The 21,001-nt window shown below is 36.7% G+C and overlaps 1 protein-coding gene across 8 annotated transcripts in view; it reads left to right on the top strand.

The window, feature by feature from the left end:
- DMD (dystrophin) overlaps nt 1-21,001 on the top strand; it is a 1,139,896-nt gene that overhangs the window by 286,984 nt on the left and 831,911 nt on the right. For all 8 annotated transcript variants that reach the window (XM_064473561.1, XM_064473589.1, XM_064473531.1 and 5 more), the window contains exon 8: nt 7,163-7,344. In XM_064473561.1, the coding sequence (XP_064329631.1) occupies nt 7,163-7,344 (182 nt within the window). The remainder of the gene's footprint in view (nt 1-7,162; nt 7,345-21,001) is intronic.

Here is a 21,001-nt window from a genome sequence, read left to right on the forward strand (position 1 = left end):
TCTGTACTAAAAGGGCTTCAATTCACACTTAGTACCAGCAAGGAACGGAATAAACTGAATTGCATGGTGCAGCCTTCCTATTTAGATTTTAACTGTCTTCTCCTCAAGAGACTGTAGACACATAGATTTCTGTTTAATTAAATATCTTCCCCTCAGCTGGAAAGTGCACTAAAGAATTCATTGTCTGTCTGCAAATCCACCACTATTCCTTGAAATTACTCGTAAAGGTTTCTTTCATTTTGAATTTAACACGCAATCTACTAACAGAGTATAAAACCAGGGCAGAAATTAATTACAAGTTTAAAAAAAACAAGCAAAAAAAGGTCAATAATTGCAGAGCAGACATTGCAGCTACTGGCTGACCTTTGAGAGAATGCACGGTTTTTATTGCTTCAAGTTCTTACTAGCAGCAGTGAATGTCAGTAGAGTAAACCATTACCACTTCTTTTGTTCCTGCTGCTTTCATTACCATTGGTATAGTCTTAATCTAAACATGGACTGCAGAACAGTATCATTTTGGGACCAGGTGCTAGCTGAGGGAAATGGTTTTTATACATTTAACAAAAACACTTTATATTCTTTGCCTGGTAATTTTGCTTCTTGGTATTCAAATAAGAACAAAATATATTTAGTCTAATGTTTTCACAATCAGGAAATTAAAAAGTTACCAGTGACAGCAAATCTAAGATAGGCCTCATGATTATGTCGTACCTTAACGTCTGCTAATAGGCTTGTTAGCAAGTGACTAAAAATATGCATTTGGAGTACAAATTAGAATCATAGAATGGTTTATGTTGGAAGGGACCTTTAGAGGACGTCTTATCCAATGCCCCTGCAGTGAGCAGGGACATCTTCAACCAGATCAGGTTGCTCAGAGCCCCGTCCAGCCTGACCATGAATGTTTCCAGGGATGGGGCCTCCACAACCTCTCTGGGCAACCTGTGCCAGTGTTCCACCACTCTCACTGTAAAAAAGTTTTTCCTAATATGCAGTCTAAATCTACCCTCCTTTACTTTAAAACCATTACCCCTTGTCCTGTCACAGCAGGCCTTTTTAAAAAGATTGCCTCCATCCTTCCTGTAGTCCCCGTTTAACCACTGAAAGGCTGTCTCCCTGCAGCCTTCTCTCCTCCCGGCTGACCAGCCCCAACTCTTTCAGCCTGTCCTCATAGGAAAGGTGCTCCAGTCCTCAGATCGTTTTTGTGGCCCTCCTCTGGACCTGCTCCAACAGGCCCATGTCCTTCCTGTGGTGAGGGCTCCAGAGCTGGATGCAGTGCTCCAGGTGGGGTCTCACCAGAGCAGAGTAGAGGGGTAGAATCACCTCCTGCTGGCCACACTGCTTTTGATGCAGCCCAGGATATGGTTGGTCTTCTGGGCTGCAAGTGCACATTGATGCTCATGTCCAGCTTTTAGGTTAACATTTTTTTCCCTCTTTCTCTTCTTTCTTTTCTTAGTTTTGCGGGTAAAGTTTTAAAGATCTCTTTACCTGTGCTGGGGCAACTCTAGTGCATCCATCTGGGAATGAAACCTTACTTGGTTTGTCTGTTATTTAAGACCAAGTTTTTACTAGTACAGTCTCATACAATTTTATACAGTTTCAATTGCAGATTTAGGTTTATCCAAATCAAACCATGAGCAAAGTACATGACTTAGGTATTATGGAAGCTCATTCAAAGTGTTTTGGTCAGCCTTGTCAGACAGATTATCAGAGGCATTTGAATGTGTTGAAAAATTGACTTTTGTTCTTGAGGCTAAAAGGTAAAAAAAATAAATAAAATTAGAATGTAAGCTGTCTTTGTACAATTTTAAATACTACTACTTGCCCTCATCTTAGGTCATAGAATCATAGCATAGCATCATTAAGGTTGGAAAAGACCTTTAAGATGATCAAGTCCAACTGTTAGCCCAACACCACGTCTCCTAAACCATGCTCTGAAGTGCCACGTCTACATGTCTTTTAAATACCTCCAGGGATGGCGAATCCACCACTTCCCTGGGTAGCCTGTTCAAATGCCTGACCACTCTTTTAGTAAAGAAATTTTTCCTAGTATCCAGTCTAAGCATCCCCTGACTCAGCTTGAAGCCATTTCCTCTCGTCCTATCGCTAGTTATTTGGGAGAAGAGACCAACACTCACCTTCTTACAACCTCCTTTCAGGTGGTTGTAGAGAGCAATAAGGTCTCCCCTCAGCCTCCTTTTCTCCAGGCTAAACAACCCCAGTTCCCTCAACCTCTCCTCATAAGACCTGCTCTCCAGACCCTTCACCAGCTTTGTTGCCCTTCTTTGGACACACTCTAGCACCTGAATGTCCGTCTTGTTGTGAGGGGCCCACACCTGAACACAACATTCAAGGTGTGGCCTCACCAGTGCCAAGTACAGGGTCACAATCACTTCACTACTCCTGCTGGCCACACTGTTCCTGATGCAAGCCAGGATGCTGTTGGCCTTCTTGGCCACCTGGGCACACTGCTGGCTCACGTTCAGCTGGCTGTCGACCAGCACACCCAGGTCTTTCTCTGCAGCGCAGCTTTCCAGCCACTCTCCCCCAAGCCTGTAGCGCTGCATGGGGGGTTGTTGTGACAAAAGCGCAGGACCCTGATACTGCTCTTGAGGTTGGTGCCACTGTGGGAGTGGCTGTACTAACTTTGAAATCCCTCCTGTAAGGAGTTTAAGATGTAGAAATGAATCTTTTACATATCAGTTAGGTTCTTATCTCAACAATCTAAGAGCTTCTGCAGTTAGCTTATCTCCCATGCACCTTTTAACTCCATTCTAAACAGATGCATTTGGAGATAGCAGTAGGATTGTTTTCAGAAATTCTAATAAATATTAATGTTTTGTTAGTATCATTAATAAACCTGAAAATGAAAAATATCTTTGATGGAAGAAAAAAAAAAGAGGTTCCATTTATCAGGGAAGAAAAGCTGCATAAACTCTGAACATACAAATCAACTTTGAAAATCTCCTTCAGTATTATGGAAGGGAGAACAATGTTTTTTTTAGTACAGATTTTTGTAAATCTCATATGGGACAGCAGCAAGTAACAGTAAAAATATCGGTATTTTTATTGTTACTGTTGTCATGGAAGCCAACAGTATGTGGTGATGTATAGGATTTAAAAGTTACAGTTTTCTATGTTTTCTACTTTGTGATTATCTGAAAATCCTACCTACTACTTTTGAGGAGAAAAGATTTTTTGCATTTTTAGGTCTCAAGTCTTATCTTGCTTCTCAGCACTGTATAAGGTAAAGTATGTTTCAGAATTTGTCTCTCAGTGTAAAGAAACTGCATCAGCAATTTATGTACAGTAACATAATCTTTCTGGCAATGTGGCAGGCATTTAAGCTTTCTTCTTTCAAAGTTACTTTGCTACTAGTTTGATACAAAGAGTGAGTGGAATCAGCACAAATAGTGTCAGAACTATTTTTTGGTCAAAGCTCTGAGAAAGCAAAATATTAATAAATAGGAATGGCTATATTATAAGTAGACATGTATTTGAAAATTGAAAGCAACCTTTGCATGAATGCTTGTAATTTGCACTCTCTGCATGTGTGGCTGTATAAACATAATGTAAGACAGTATAACATAATGATGGATTTTGTTATTGTTGGTGGACCTGTATAGTACTTTTTAATATGGAGCTTATTTAGGTGTTTTCTATCATCTTCACTTTCATTCATCTCTTTCAAAAGCTTCTTTCCACCAGAACTGGGAATGTTGGCAGGGAATTGCTTGTTGACGGAACATACAGATGCAAGAACAAACCACTTGTGAACTGCAGGGCTTAAAAAAAATTGACTGTTGGATAACTTTTTGAGGAGTTTGATTTATGTATTTATTTACTTTTTTGGCACTGCATCCTACAGAAAAGAATTGGTTTCAGAACATTTCAGGTTTATTGTAGTCACCCATCCTCAACAATCAATCAAACTTGTAGTTAGGTTCATCAGAAAATGAAGATTTGCTAATAAAAATCAAGCTGTAGTGAAGGTTTATAGGGCAAATTTCTTCCCGAATTAAACCTGTAATAACCCTTTAAAGGCAGCATCACTTAAACACGGGTGCATTGGTGTTTATTACATGGTTGTAAAGTTCTGTGGTGAAACCAGATTCTTCTTGCTCTTTTGGGACTTGTTACCAAGTAGCTATGTCTCTAGATGAACAGGATATCACCGTACATTAAAATTCATGGTCGATTTCTTGCCCTTACAGTGTCTCCTTAGCGTCAGATAGGTTTCTCAGCCTGTGTATTAGATGAAGTGTTTTGTTTTATTTCTCTTTACTTTCTCAGTTTGACTGGAGACCTCCCCTGGAGAGACTAATCTCTCTAAATGGTCAGAGCGTGTGAACATTTTTTCAGGGGGAACATGTAAAGTCAGGGCCTTGTTCTGTATCCTACAAAGGAGTTTTGTTTCTTTTACTGTAGAAGATGTGTAAAGAAACCGCATGTCTTAATAAGTAATCCTGTGGATCACAAGATGTATCAAAACCTAGTTCTGTGAACAACATGCTTCGTGTGACATATTTCAGATTGAGTACTGGAAAGTCACTGTTTTATTTTGAAAAATATTAGTCTGCAAGAATAAAGTTTACTATAGTAGAAGATTCCTTTCAGTAGCTGGAAAATTCATGCTGGAAACTTTTCCAGTTATGTTAATAATAGAATTTGTGCTAACATTATAATGCTTCCAATTTTAACCATCTTTTGGTTTGTAGTCAAATTCGTTTTATTCTCATTTATACTTTTCATTCTATCCTGGAAGTTCATTGTCAAGAAAATAGATTAAAATACTCAGAAAGTAACAATTCTGAGCTGAATTTGGAGAAGGTACCTTGGTTTTGAAAAAAATTCGTAGATAGTTTCTTTGTTTTTAATTTTTCTCTCAAAACCAGTATCTGAATAATGGCATTGTCTACATATGTTGACTTAATTTTCTTAAATACTTTCCATATTTTCTGAGAGCTGGAGATCAGTTTTTAGAAGGTGTAAGTTGGCTTGACAGATATTTTGCCCTCAGAAATGAGAGCAGATATATTTCCAAGGAATTTGTGAACTTCTTTGCAATGAAGTACTTTAATTTTATTCACTGCCTAACCACTAGGACTTCAAATATCCATCAGTCTTAACAGGTGGTAAAGACAATATCTTACACTAGGATTCAAAAAGAAAAAATATGAAGGCAAAGTCATAGGACAGGACAACAGAAGTCATTCCTGCTCTGATAATTCAAAGGCCTGCTAAAAAGAATTTTGAGAGAAAGATTGATATTCCAGGCTTTCCAACAATGGTTGTTTAGCTATTTGTTGTGATTAAATAATTAAATCATTTCCTATTTGCCAGTGGATTCTGACAGCTGTATAAGTACTTTTTGTCAGACAGAATGGGTAAACAATTTTTGACATGTATATTGTTTGCAAGGTACTTGCTTTATTCATTATGTGAGATACTTGTCTAGATAAATGATAAGGGATTCACCTTTTTGATTACCAGAACATTATGAAAAGGAAAATAATGAACAACAAATGGAAAAATTACAGCTGGCACTAAAGGCTGTTCTTTCAGTGTGTATTCTTGCCTGCGTAAAGGCATGGATATTCTTGTAAACATCAATTACTAGTGGACACAGAGTATAACAAAATGGTTTTAGAATATTACTGGGAAGACAAGAAGATGGTGATAGCAAAATACTTCCTGGACTGAATTCTTTCACAGAAGTGAAGCCTGTGGATTCTGAGGGCTGTAGTGCGACTTGATTTGGAAAAGTCATGTTCTTTGTTTTGGGGTTGTGGGTTTTTTTTTTTGTTAATGAACATATTCTATGTACTGTGTCCACCAAGGCAATAAATCTTATGGTGGCGGGGTTTTTGGAGGGAACGTGCCATTTTCCCAGCCAGTTCTAAGTAGAATTAAACCTTCTTTCATAATGTATCAAGCAAAGTTATGGGGATAAGTCAGAAAGCCAAATGAAAAGTATTCATAGGATGTCTTTTCAATAATTTCCAGATATATATGAAGCCTTTAAGATAAGGAGCCTTCCCTTATGTGTTCTGCATTCTAGGAAGAGAGAATGAGGTGCCACCCTGTAGCATTATTAAGTCTGCCAGGATATGTTAATTGACTTCTTTTTCTTTCTTTTCTTTTTTCTTTTTTTTTCCCCTGAACTGAAATCTTAGGTAAGCCAGGATTGATCTAGGACAGTAAAAACTCATAGCTCTTGGCTTTCTGCCAGCAATCATATTAAAACACTGATGGAATTAATGATAAACTTCTTGTACAACAGTCTTTTTATGTCTTGATTTGCTAGACTGAGTGTAGGAGGTAAAAGTCAATGCCTAATAACAAAGTAACTACTTCAAAGAGCTGCCACATGCCTTATTTTTTAAAATATTCTTATTGACTTGAAATATTGAGTCAAATAAACCACTTTTCTTGTTGACAGATATCATGGCTACATGCAAAACCTGAAATCGTCATTGCATTAATGCAAAGGTTCTTGTACTTACTGCTAAAGTCCACAGAGACTTTACAGGGCATTTCCAAAAAGAGTTGTTCTATTATATATTTTAATGTCTGTGAATACCAAGTTCCTTAGATGTTCCACAGACTTGATGAAGAATATAAGACTAAGTAGAATATAAAAGCTATGTAGATATATTAGAAGTTGGCTTTAGTAGTTGTTTTGTATGAACCCATTTGCCAGAAAATCCTGTAAATCTTTTTTTTTTCCTACAGCATTGTCACTTCCAGTGATTAAATGATGTGAAGAGAACTTACAGGGCACAACTGAAAATGAGCTTGTCTTTTTTTTTTTTAAACTGCAGTATTTATACAGCACAAGAAAATACACTTTTTCCTATGTCAAGTCCTGCTTAATGAGGATCACAGTGTCAAATTGTATACTATGTGCATTTTCACTAAAGATATACAGGCAGAAAGTTCATGTTGAAGGAGATAACTTACCTTCATAAACTTTGGCTCCTTCTCATTTGCATGCAAGTTTAGCCTGTAATTTTGGAACTGATTGTAAGGTTTTAATTAGTCTCTAGAGAACTCAGATGGACAATAGATTCCTCATTAGTGTATCAACTTTCCATGATGTTGATTGGCTATTTCTCGTGTCTAATGTGGAAACCAAAATGATGAATGTTAATTTGCCTTCCAGACGTTGCAACTTCCTGTCCAGATAAGAAGTCCATCTTAATGTATGTGACTTCGCTCTTCCAAGTCCTGCCCCAGCAAGTGACCATGGAAGCCATCAGGGAGGTGGAGATGTTGCCACGACACTCAAGGGTCACTAGAGAAGAGCACATGCAAGTACATCATCAACAGCGTTTTTCACAAGAAGTGAGTTGTTTCACTTTTCTGCTTTCATCCTGCTGCTCTGAAGTGTTTTTTTCCATTACCTACTTCATAATTTTTATGTTAGATGGCCAGTGGAAGGCAAAACAACCACGGGCACAATGGACAAAACCTTTTCACGACAGGCAAGTCAAATACACTTGTCTGCATGAATTGTACGTTTGTACTGTTTTTCACCTTGCCCCAGGCTCTTTTAAAAGTAACTATTCAGCAAAAAACTGCTTTGCACTTCTTTTTTTTACAGCACTGGGTGTTTTGATTGTGGAAGGGCACCACAAGGAAGAACACAGAAACTGGGGGAGGTGTTACATTTAAACACAGACACGTAGAAACATTTTTACCTTTTTAGAGTTGACTTTTGTCTATATTCATGATACATTTTTAATGTTTTAGCATTTTATTTACACTGACTGGTATTTTAAGATCATCTCTTCTCAGTTCATGGTTGGCTGCTTAAAAAGCTCATGCAATAGTTGGAATTAATTTATTCTTAATAAGTTAGTTAGGTTTTTGACTGAAGTCATCAGTCAGCCACTGCTGAAGCGTTTCATGGATTTTAGGCCTAGTGTACTTATCTGAATTTACTCTGTATTCTTGCTTTTGGGATGCTCAGCCTCTTTTAGGGTACTGAGTAGTAAGTATTGGGTCTGTTTGTTCAGGATTTGCTACAAGATCACTTGTTTTTCTGAGCCTTTGCTTGTAAATTATAAGGAACCTTCAGTTTACATTCATATTGTGCTGGTATTGAGCCCTGGCTGTTGCTTTTGGAAAGGCTGTCAGCTTAAGTGAAAGCTTTCCTTAATACCATCCCAGTTTTGACTGCTCACTACCAACACTGTCCTTGAAAAATATAACTGTTGATGACCTTCCTACTTCTCTTTCTTCACTTGCCCTTAAAATCATTACTTTAGTTCTATAATCCATGCTCCTATCCATATGTCTGTTCTCTCCACCTCTGATTTCTTCTCTGTAGATTACAGTCAGTGTACCCCAGGGACCTCCATCTTCTAAACCACGGTTCAAAAGTTACGCATATACACAAGCTGTGTATGTCACATCCCCTGACCAAAAAAGGAGGCAGGTTCCTCCACAGGTCTGTCAATATTGTTGTTTGTTTTAAAAACTGTTTTATTAAGCTTGTGCTTGGAGTGAAAGAGTTTGTGCATTTTGCTTGTACCTGATCTTGATTACCTACTTTTTCCAGCATGTTTTTAGCACCTGTCGAGTGGTTACTTTTTGCTGTGTATTTCAGCATGGCTGGCAGTGTGCTCATTGTTAGAGATGAACAGCATTCAACCACTGCTGTTTTAGAATTATAAACTGCTTCCTTTATTATGTCATTTTTGAAAATAGTACCTATGTTGCCTTAAAAGAATATTAGAAGAACAAACAAAACATAAGCAGGTTTTGGCATCTAATTATTGTATTTCTGTCCCAGAGTTGATTATAGAAAAACAAGAATCATTGGTTCTCTGTTGATTTTCCTTACCCCACATCTATTAAAGAAAATAGTGAGCGATGATATTTTTCAGGAGGTTACTGTAGTTGGACAGGAAAGAAAGGAAACATTAAAATTAATATTCTTTATATGACCTGGATTATTAGATGATAACAGCTGGTCAGTTTATCACAAACAGCACCATGCCAACATTCAGGTTAGGGGGTTGTGCTTGGGTTTTTTGGCTTTTAAGTAGCTGCAGTAGTTTAATAAAGCTTGTTTCAAGCAATCCTTATAATAAGCATTTCAGTAGTCAGGTTTTTATACCTTCTCACAAGTGTGAGAGCCAAAGGTTATATTGTGTAATGCAACGTACTTTCCTTTCATTACTTTGGGGAAAAGAGATGTGCATGTATTTGGCACTACAGTATAAGTTCTCTCTTGGAGGCTTAATTCTGTCTAACCTCTAACAATTTACTGCAAAATTACACTTTAATTCAACACCATGTTTTCAAATCCACTCTTCAGAAAAGAAATCCTGTGCATATAATCATGAGCCCTTCTACATTACACTAACAGCAGATGTGTTGCAGTGATGATTAATACAGCTTTTAAAGGAGGCATTTAAAACTGGTATAATTGATTTGTTCTACTTAGATACTATACCAATAATTGAGAAGAATTAAGAGTCGTCATATAACTTTTTTTTTTCTTGAGCTACTTCTATTGTGCTTGATTGTGGGTTTTTTGCACACCGCCACCATTAAGCATAATGTACAAGTTGGTATAATTTAAGTAAATTCTTAAAAATGTAGTTATTAAAATATAGTAAGAAAATATTGTTCTATTATTCAGTCCTCACCTTGCATTCCAGTTTTCAGATCTTGCCTACCTGAGTTTGGAAGGTTTGTCTACTACACTTACGCAAGGACTACTACTATACTATAACAATTCTGCTGATTTGGCAGAATCCAAAGACCTAACTGGAACCGGGCCCTGTTGTGCTACAGCCACAAGAAATATTAACAAACAAAAAGCATTCACTTAAAAATCCGAAGTGAAAACCACCAGACACTGTCTGATTATCATTAAGATAAACTTGAGTTACAAATAGTACCAATTAATATGCCAATTCAATATATGCAACTCTAAATCAGTGGTAATGATTTTTTTGCCACTAGCCATGTATTTCTTGAAGAACAGCCATCATAGCTAGTAAAACAAATTTATAATCCTAGTAAAATAGCAATTGATAATTTCTCTGTCTGAAGCTGATATACCTTAATAATCCCATTTATTTTAACTAGATCAAATAAATATTATTTCCTTTTCAATTCTTAATTGCCTTCCAATTTTCTGCCAGCTATATTATGATTTTTGGATACCAGTATTGGTACTGCAACTACCTGTAGGATTTTCAGTGAAATCTACTTCTCTAGGAGACTGCATTAAAGAAATCTAGACCAAGTCAGCTTTTTTCCTTGAATTTTCTGAAGTTTAGGAGACTGCCTCTCATTTCCATCTAATTATCAAAGCAAAATTACAGCAGATTTAGTGTACTGTGGTCTGCCAGTTTCAGCAGTATCTTGGGTGTTCTAATTAAGAAGCAAGATTTTCACAAAGTATGTTGGTCTTCTGTTGAAATGTATGAGACATTTTGCCTTTTCAGTTCTCTGCAAACTTTCATCTTACAGGACTTGATTATTATAATTTCTCCATGATAATCAAAGAAGGTACATAGCAAGTAGCAACAAAAAGTCCTTCACCTCCCTCCCTCTAGAGGTTGTAGCTGTTAAGATTAATCTTAAATGCCATAGTGTTCAACTGGGTGATATTTTTGAAGTTCTGCATTTGGAAGAATGGTACAATAGATTTTGTAGTCCAAGCATCAGCCAGCTGGAACCTAGAAGAAAAATAAATTAAATAGGGCTTCTTTCCAAAGATTTTGAATGTTATCCTGCAAATTTGACCATATATGCCATACGTTTACTGCATATGTCAGTTGTCAGAAACTGTAAAAATGAAAATAGCTATGATTCTCAGAGCTCAGTATTGGCAAGAAAGAATAACATCTCCTCGTACACCATCATCTGTCAAAGTCCTTTCCCTTCTGCCTTCTACCCTTGTCTATTCTATGTCACGTTTCACTTCACTTTCCCCATCTTTGCGCTTCCTAATACTTTCACAACCTGTGTGTCTTTAAATTTACCTTCCTTTTCTGAATTCTTACTGTTTGTCCCTCAGTAGTATACGTGGAGGGCCTAGTATTCTAGTTGCACAGATTTTGGCCAGACAACTCTTGCTTTCCTTAACTGCGACATATCTCAGATTTGAAGAAAATCATTGTTCTGCCAACCAGTTCACTTGGTGCCTTCTTGTTTTTTGGTCTGTGCTTGACCACTTCGGTTGAAATAGTTAAGCCTTTTAAATGCTGTTGCTAATGTGAATGGCAGTTCTGCTAATGCTCAGGAAAAATTTTCCTCCTTTACCTTGTTTACTTAGAAAGTGTTCATAAACTCATACAGATCTTAGGATAGAAATCCACTTCTCAGACCTAAATCCTTGAATTCCCTGTATTAACATTAAGAAAGCCCCAAGAGAAAATATTTATGTTGACAGGTTTCAGATGGCAGTTACTGCTCAGCAATTACAGAAGGCTTGCCTGACTTTGCCGCTCTGTATTTTGTCTTGTATGCAGACTCTGTAATGAGACAGTCTGTCTAGCTTCACATAGAAAAAAGGGATCCTCAAGTTAATTTTCTGAGACATTTCAAAATCCCTGTTTAAAATAACCATTTCACTTGTGTTTTAAATTTATGAAAGCCTTTGTTTTTGTTATATTGCTTCATCTCATTGAACACCTGACCAAGAAGGATGATAGTTTTACTTTCTAATTTTTTCCAAAAATGTTTTATCAGAGCACTTTCTAATATTGATCTCCTATCTCACTGCCTTCATTTTTACTTACTATGTACTACCTGAACTCCACACGACATAAAATATACTGTCTTAAAATGGTTCAAGTAGAAAACATTATTGTAAAACACTGAAATTCCTGGATAAGAAACTTTTTAAAATATATTGGAAAAACAGTGCTGAAAATGTCGGCATTGAAAAAAATGGGATGAATAAAATCTACGTATGTTTTGACACTGGTACTTTTGTCAATAAGCCTTTGGAAAACCTGTCTGAAAAGCCAAATGTGAGCCTGGTGCCTTAAGTTATCTGTTATGCAAAATCAAGCCCATTGCATTGATATCATTGTTGATTTTTGTTCTTTTGACAGGAGTTACATTTTCTTCATTCTAAATTATGTTAGATGAAATACAGAATTTATGTGCAGGATTACTCTTATCATTTAAACAGATAAGCTTCAGTAGATTTGAATTAAAATAATTTGGGATGCAGTAATGGCTAATGGGGACGATATGCCCAGGACTTAATGATGTGATTTGGGACTTAAGAATTGGAGGCTTCATCTCAGGCCTCAACCTAGTCATTATTTTGTGGAAAATTCTTAACCCTCCAGTCATTACTCCTGCTTTACAGAAGTATTGTAATGCATTTTTTCTCATCCTCTCTGTTTTTTGATATGGACCCTACAGAGTTACTGTACTGAACTTTCTTCATCAGTTCATAACTATAGTAACTAACTTGGAAGGTCACTAGAAACTCATTATAAAATTAAGCTGAGTTTACTCACATGCAGCATACAATCCTTCTGGCAGCTTTGCCCTTGAGGTTTCTGGTTTTCTAGACCCTTAATTTGCCACAATTTTGGTCTCCTGCCAGCAAGTTAACTTCTTTAAAATTGCTGCAAAACCTCGGTTCTGGGACCCTTTGGGGTTCATCTATACCACAGACTTTAGCGGCACAGCATCACAGAATTGCTGTATTGCTTCCCTTTGACCTAAAACAGACCTTTCTTTTACTTAAAGGCTGTGATCCAAATACTGTCCTGTTTACCTTGTGGTAAAGTGCCCTTTGGAGAGACATCAAAAGGGAACTCTCATAGATTAAAGTACGACTAGATAGAACTTTAGTTCAACTTCTTGGTAATATTTCTAAAGGTACAACACTCAGCAAAGAAAATACCCCATTGTCAGCATTGAGAGTTTATATTGGATTTATGGTCTAATTTAAAGTAGAATTCAGGAACTTTCAGAAAATACTTGCCAAATTATCTGCACGTTTAATCACAAGATCTTGACAGATATAATTTGGTAACAAGTATAACCATACTCCCAGCTGTTAGCCTAGGTGTTCTCTTTTCAAATAGAAACAATCTCCATTCAGAAATCTCAAAATTCTTTCTGTAGAGCAAAGAAAGATCCCTAAGTTTCAGACTAACCATAATGAAATAGCAAAATCCATTACCCTAGGTCAGAACAAGGAGGTGCAAAGATGGAAAAGTGAAGCTAAGAGCAAGACTTGCATTTCTTAGGGAGCCCTCCTGAATGCCATGTCTTCAAGGAACAGTTTGCAAAACGATAAACAGTTTCAAACATGTTTATATATTTTATATTTTCAGTCCAAGTCTGGCAAATTGATGGCTTCTCCAAGCCTGAAGAGTTGTCAGAATGACGGTTGTTTCCTGTCACTGCTTCGTGTATAGACTCCAGCAGCAGTCCTAAATTATTTCTGTGATTTCTTTGCTTTGAATATTTATTGTAGAATCTTTTCAAGTAGTTTTGCTGCCAGAAATGTTAGTACTTTCATGAGTGAAAGAGAGTAAGTGATAATAATGGATCTGGATCCTGGCATTTAAAAACACAGTAAGATCAGAACTTTTACTCTACTTTGTTATCTCAAACTCACTCACTTGGTTACCGCCAGAGCTAAGCTCATGAGGTCTCAACTGCCCTCCCCAGCAGAGAGGTTGCTGCTGGTCCAGGAAGGTTGGGCAGAGAGTTGTGTCAATTTGTGCTGTGCCACAGCTTGTGGTTACGGATGTTTAGTGTCACCAGCCAGGATCCCCAGGCATCCCTTGCTACTTGTCTCCACATATCCCTCTGGTGACCAGCAATCGGACATGGGGAAATGGATTGAAGCTGCGTGAGGGGAAGGTCAGACTGGACATTAGGAAAAGGTTCTTCACTGAGAGGGTGGTCAGTCACTGGAACAGGCTCCCCAGGGAACTGGTCACGGCACCAAGCCTGCCAGAGTTCAAGGAGCATGTGGATGATGCTGTTAGTCATATGGTTTAGTTTTAGGTAGTCCTGTGAGGAGCAGGGAGTTGGACGTGATGATCCTTATGTGTCCCTTCCAACTTGGGGTATTCTATGATTCTGTGATTCTCTGATCTACAGAACCTTCTCCCACTTCCAGGATCTGTCTTCTAGTCAGTATCTTCTCCACCCTATTTCCAAACCCCACTCTCTTTTCTGACACTAATTCTTTTCAGGACTCTTCTTTCCATAACCCTAAGCCCCCAGTTTTCCCAGTCTAAACAGTCTATGTGCAGAAGTACAACTCATGGTCAGCATCCTTATTGGCACTTCTGTCTCATGCCTTTTTATTAATGGGGGGATTTAGAACATGCTGCTTTTGTGTAGACCATTTGTTATCAAAATTTACAACCAACCCTTACTGGTTGCAGCTAGCAAGTAGTGGGAATGTGCCTCAGAGCTCAGAAGTGCAATTTCAGGCATTCGGCAGCCCCTGCCCCTCACACCCATGCACAGTTATCTGCTGCCTGTACATGTACCAGTTCACATACTTGTTTGCATTCACTAATTAAGCTGTGTTTTCATCTCCAACAGGTAATGACAGTTCTTTAGAGTTCGACATAGAGTTACTGACTTTCCCATCTCTTTTTAACTTTCCCTTTTAATTGACCTTAAAAATCATATGAGAGGATATTTTATTTTTTCTGTAAGACTTTTTCAGCTATGATTCCATACTTAAAATAGCTGTAAAGCTTGTTTAAACATCATAACACTAGAATAGCCATGTGGTGTGTGCCATGTGAAATATTAGAGTGGTCCTTGCTGACTAATAAAAAAGGGTAATGTGTTTTCATAAACTAAAAGATCCTAGGCAAAATACGTCTTTAGCTGCTGTATATTCATATTTAATTTAATAAATCTGAATGAACTGATAATCTAATAATCACATGAGTTTACCTATATGTGGTTGATAATATCAAAGAACAAAAACATTCTGTAAGAGGTGAATTTGATTGCAATTACTTTTAAAGTTGGGGTTTTTAACTGCTAGAAACATGGAAAGGTTCTACAGGACATTCCTTGATTACGTTATTAGTGAGTGTATTTCTGAACAGAGAACTGTATGTACTTTCAATAACACGCTTTGTCCTTCATTATTTTTTTCTTATAGGTTGTTTTTAAAATGCTTTTAACTAGCTTCAGTGTTGTTTTAAGTTTCATCTATATTTCTTTTGAAAAGCACACTTACCAAGAAATTCTTAATTTCAAAGTTGAACTGTGATAAAACTTGTTTGGTTTGTTTTAGGGTTTGGTTTGGTTTGGTTTTTTAAAGTCTGTTACACAGGTTCTTATCTGTAGTGAAAATCTGCTATTGCCAAATAAGAAACCTCATGAATGTGAGTGAAAACAGTCACTTCCAAAAATGATATTTTTCATGGAAAGAATTTTGCAATTTTAAGTATTTTGCCTCACTTGTTTTGAAAAGAAACCCATTTTCCATGTTTTTTAAATAGCTTAATTTTCAAGGTATACAATAAGATAAAAAGGATATATAACATTTCAGGCCGTTAGGCTCATTTAAGCAGTTTTGTGCCACTGAGACTCTTGAATGTAGGGTTATTAGTAAGTGTATGTGTGCGATATGTCAAAAATGGATGTAGCTAAAGAAAATGAGGACACATACTCATTTACCATAAATATTTTATTGTTTTTTTGTATCCATAATATGTAACTAATTGTTGTGTTTCAACCCCAGTCGGCAACTAAACACCACGCAGCTGCTCACTCAGTCCCCCATCCCTGTGGGGAGAGAATCATAAGAGAAAAAGCAAAAGAAGAACGAACTTGTGGGTTGAGATAAAACCAGTTTAATAATTAAAATAAAATAATAATGATTATGATAAGAATAACAATCATGATAATATAATAAAAAGGAAAAGGGAAAGTGGGAAAAAAACACAGAAACACGAACGATACAACCGCTCACCACCCACCAACCAACGCTGCCGGTCCCCGAGCTGCGATTGCTGCCTCCCTCCCCCAACCAGCTCCTTCCAGGTAACATACTGGGCATGATGTTACATGATATAGAATATCCCTTTGGCCAGTCTGAATCTGCTCTCTTAGCTGTGCCCCCTCCCCTCCCGGCTTCTTGTGCACCTGGCAGAGCATGGGAAGCTGGAAAAGTCCTTGACTAGTACAAGCCCTACCCAGCAACAGCTGAAACATCAGTGTGTTACCAACATTGTTTTCATACTAAGTCCAAAGCACAGCGCTATGCCAGCTGCAGTGAAGCAAATTAACTCTATCCCAGCCAAAACCATGACACTAATATATTTGAATCCCCCTCCTGGCCTCTGCATTTAGGCAATAATGCAGAATTCCTTGTATCAGCAGTGGATTTGATGCAAAGGAAGGGGTGTCTAAAATGTAAGACACGATGCTAATGAAAATCCTTACTTCTAGGTAGACTGGTGTACCCTTTTTCCTAATATCAGGACCGAAACTGAAAGAACTTGAGGATTCATACAACTCCAGAAGTCATTATGCATCCCCATTTCAAACCCTTAAGAAAGGTCTTTCACTTTATGCAAATATGAAAAGATTATTTAGTCTGAGACTGAGAAAGCAAGCAATTGACTGTTTACCTACTACCTTAGGTATTCATGCAATAAGTTGATGGTGTGCTATTCTCTAACTCTTTTGAGGTAGGAAGTTCATGGCAGCATCTCAATCAAGGCTATCTGCGTCTGCACATGAACTTTAATCGTTGTGGTTCGCTTGATCATTTCCATTATACACAGTCACAGGAGCTATTGAGTGGACTGAGATGCAGGATGCCCGTTCATTTCCTCACTTTGGCTCCTTGCCATTGGAATTTCAAAATTTTAAGGCTGATTAACAAAAAAAAGGGAAAAAAAAGTAGCAATAGTACTTCCTTTCTTACTTTCTCTGTTTTTTCTAAATAAAATTTTGACAAAGATGAGACTACCATTTCATCGTAGATTGATACTGTATCAATCTTTTTTAGGAATGCTGGGTTCTATTTAAATACAAATAGTCAAATAACAAAGAGTCTGTCAAACATTTTAATACTTACCTTATGCATTCAGTGACTTTGAAAGATGTGCTGAGCACGGATTTCAACTCCATATATAGAACTACTGCATTTACTTGAGTATTCACTTTTGTTATTTCATCTGATTTAAAAGATGCCTATACATTGCACATTTTCATTACACCTAGTTGAAATGCAAAATGCAAAAAAAATGAGGACAGAACTCCTATCTCTCGGAAAACCTCTCTAACCAACAGGAGACTGCCACACAAAAGCAATTTAAAGTATTTGTCCACAGATAAAATTATAGCATAATTCTAAATAGCATTATTTTTACTTCGTTACTGGCCTCTGTATATCAGGTGAACTTCTCAATACTATGATAAAATTTTGGTTCGTAATGTCAGATCATATTACTTTAAAACTTGGTTTATTAACAATTTTTCTTACTGATTAATTTATCTAGATTTGACATTAATTAAAAAAAAAAAAGAAGACAGCAAAGGTGAGATTGTCTACTACTTTTGTTAGCCTAATCATATTTTCATGCCTCCAGCTGAGAATTATCAACACTGGGGGGAAAAAAAACCCAAACACCAAAACAAAACAAACCCAAAGAAATACTTCATTGCTGATGTAGGAAATGCCATGGAGAGTTTGTTAGTTCACATTTGTACAACAGGCAGGTGGCATGTTTACCTGAAGTAGTGACCTTTGAAAAGGTCAGATTGCTTATCTGTACTGATCATCAAAGTGCTGGTTTCTTTCTTCCACCCGGTGATTTTGATCTAATAGAAACTGTGTATTGTAACGCTTGTGCAGAAGACCCTCCTAAGATACTGCAACATAGAATTCATAGTTTTGGTGTGCATGTACAGACTTCAGGTGCATGTATATAAAGGAAGATTTTTCCATGTTCATTCTAAACAGCAAAGGCATTTGTCTCTGTACATACAATAGTATTAAGGAATTTTGCTTTATAGTTTTCTGAGATTTAACAGTATTCTAAGCAATATCCTTATTATGGATTAGCCTGAGGTGATCAATGAGTTAAGGGGAGAAGTAGGAAGAGATAATACCTTCTTAAAGGAAAATACATTTAGGCTGGGGAGCATCAGACACTTTTTCAGGTGTTCAAACCATCTTCAGAAATTCCAGTCCCAAAAGCACAATAAAACATAGCAAAAATGGTAACTTCAAAAATATAAAAATTGTAGGGAACAATGCGGCATTTGGAATTTATCCACACTCTTTCTACAGAAAGCATTTGTTTTATTAGAACTTAGTTTAGCCATAGCAAAGAGATAATATATATATATTGATGGAGTAAAACATTCTTAAAAATGCAAAAATAAATTTTAGTTGCCTGATAGTGATGCCATTAGAGGAGAAATGGTGGTTTAAATAAACTATGGATGATGTAGTGAGGCATCAAACTTTAAAAAACAAATATACGTTTTTAAAAGGATAGATAGAAAGTGGAGTTTTGCTTATGGTATTAAAAGAACAAAGAGTAGCACTATATTAGAGAATTAATTCTGCAAAATATTTTGCAAGTCATTTGGAAAATATTTTAAAATAAAGTATGTTTGCCTCCCAAGCATGAATAAGACATAAGAATAAAGATAATATTTTATGTATCATTGTTCAACAGAATGTTTTAACTTTAAAGTATAGCTCCAATTAATGTAAATGAAATTGGCATGCGTGCTTAAAGGAAGTCTAAACCACAAAAAATATAGGACAGGTGAAAATACAATGTGCAAGCTTCTCGTTTCATATTTTGTATAGACAGTCTTCCAGGCTTATGTTTTTCTACCTCCTTTATTTCTACTATGACCTTTCACATTTATTTCTCTCATTGCTCTTTAGCATCGTAGCTAACGTAACAATATATGCAGCTTCTACCAAAACTACATTTTCATCTTCATTTGAACAAAATGGCAATTTTCTTATGTACTGTTGGTCCAGCACACTGTGTCAGCTTCTGAGTTGCCATTTTCACATGTTAGGGTTGATACATCTTCAGTCTAGAAGAATATAAGTTTTCCTACCTTTCTTTTTCAGAGAGATTCTTCTATCTGTAGATTTGAAAATTTTTTCTTGTGCTTTGTTCAGTGGAGAACACATCTCAATTTGTTTTATCTTTTTGTGCTAATAAAACAAATCTCACATTGATTTATCTTCATTTTGTATTCTGATCATTTGCTTCTGGAATATTAACAAAAGAAGTCCAAAAATAATTCTGTTGTCTGTCAGAAACAAACAAAAAACCTAAACCAGAAAAGGGAGAAGGGGCAGAGATAAGCTATAAAGAAGTTCCTTCCTTTAAAAAATAAAAAAACCCAACCATCATGCATACACTGATTGCGTCAGGGGCATCATGCAAGACGCCACCAGCTTCAGATGCAAGTCAAAAATTATCAGTGAGACAAGGGGAGGAAGAGATGGAACAAAAGTTGTCTGTTATGGGATTAATAGCAGAGGTGGGATGTTTCCTGTATGCATACTATGCATCTATGTAGTTTGTGCTGAGATGTTTATTCGGTATAGCCTGTTGGCTATTTGTTTCATACACTGAACATTCCATACACTCAACAAGTGAACTTCAATCTTGAGGTTTTATACATCTAAGGAGAGAGTAACATTTTCATTATTAATTTTGACCTCTTTTTTCATCGTCTAAGGAAAAGAGCTTGTTTTTCTCCCCTCTTGTTTAATAGCATCTTCATTACAGAGTGAGCGTATTCAGTCTTTTTGCATAAAACCTGGCTAATTTAAAATGTGTTTGGTTTCTGGCATTTTGTTTGGTTGGGTTTAGTATTCTGTGTAACTTTTCCCTAGGATGATCACTCAATAAAGTTAGCAGCATAAGGATAATGCATATTATCCTTTCTAAAGACTGGTAAAAGGACTAGGAGATTGGTCTAGGTTGACAGTACATTGTCAGAACTCAGAAAGGGACTTCCGATTTCTAGATGTTTTTTGTGCTCTGGTGATCTGAGTTGTTGCTTTTCCCTTTGGGTCAGTAATAATTGATCAGCCCACTCCAGAAGCAATTGTTATCATTCGATAGCCATCCAGTTGTCATTACTTAATCAGGTGATGATTTTAGTTTTTCTCTAGAGAAAAGCTACATCTATCACAAATGCATAAATTAGTCTGCCGCTTGAACAGTTCCTTTAAATTTTCATTGCTAATGTTTTCATTATGCCACTTCTTGGTTGATTCATGAAGATTTATACCAAGAAGGCTAGCTTCTTTTCACGCTTAAAGTGGATTCTTTGCTATTCTGGATGCAAACAGTTCCTGGTTATACACTTTTTTAAAAAATGCTTTGGTTGCTTAAAGTGTACTAGAGCTTACATCTCAAGTAGTCCCAGTGAACTGAATGATGAAATACTTTTTGCAATTTCAAAGCAGAAATGCACTAGAGTTAAAGAGAACCTTAAGTATAAGGGCTACACTTTGAAGTGTTTGCAGGCTTTGTATTTTTGTTGCATTTAATTTAATTATTCTCTTCATTTTTGTCATTTGTCTTCAATGGCTTGGTGTTGGTCACCTAATACAATTAACTTTTAAGAGTAGACTGATGTAATGTGTGAGCTTTGGGCTCTTTCATACGGGGCTAGTGGTCCATCTACCTTGATTAGCTGGACAGAACAATGCTGCTGACTGAAATATCTGAAAAATCTTTTAGGTGGTGTTATTGTATGCAACTCAGTTTCCTGGTAAATTGTACAAAGATGTTTTGTTAGTGGTACATCATATCAAGAAGAACTATTTAGTTTCAGTTATCTAAAAGCAAGAGGCACTCATCTTTTCATTCAACTGAAAATATTTTCTCATTTCGCTGCTATAAAAGTTTGAAAGCAGAAGTAGGACATAACTTTTTATCAGAAAAGAACCTTGTTTCTTACAGCAAAAGTGATTTAAGATACATGACAGATTGCACATCAATAGGCAGAAGTACATATG

The sequence above is a fragment of the Phalacrocorax carbo genome, chromosome 1 (genome assembly GCF_963921805.1).
Source record: "Phalacrocorax carbo chromosome 1, bPhaCar2.1, whole genome shotgun sequence".
NCBI classification, from domain to species: domain Eukaryota; kingdom Metazoa; phylum Chordata; class Aves; order Suliformes; family Phalacrocoracidae; genus Phalacrocorax; species Phalacrocorax carbo.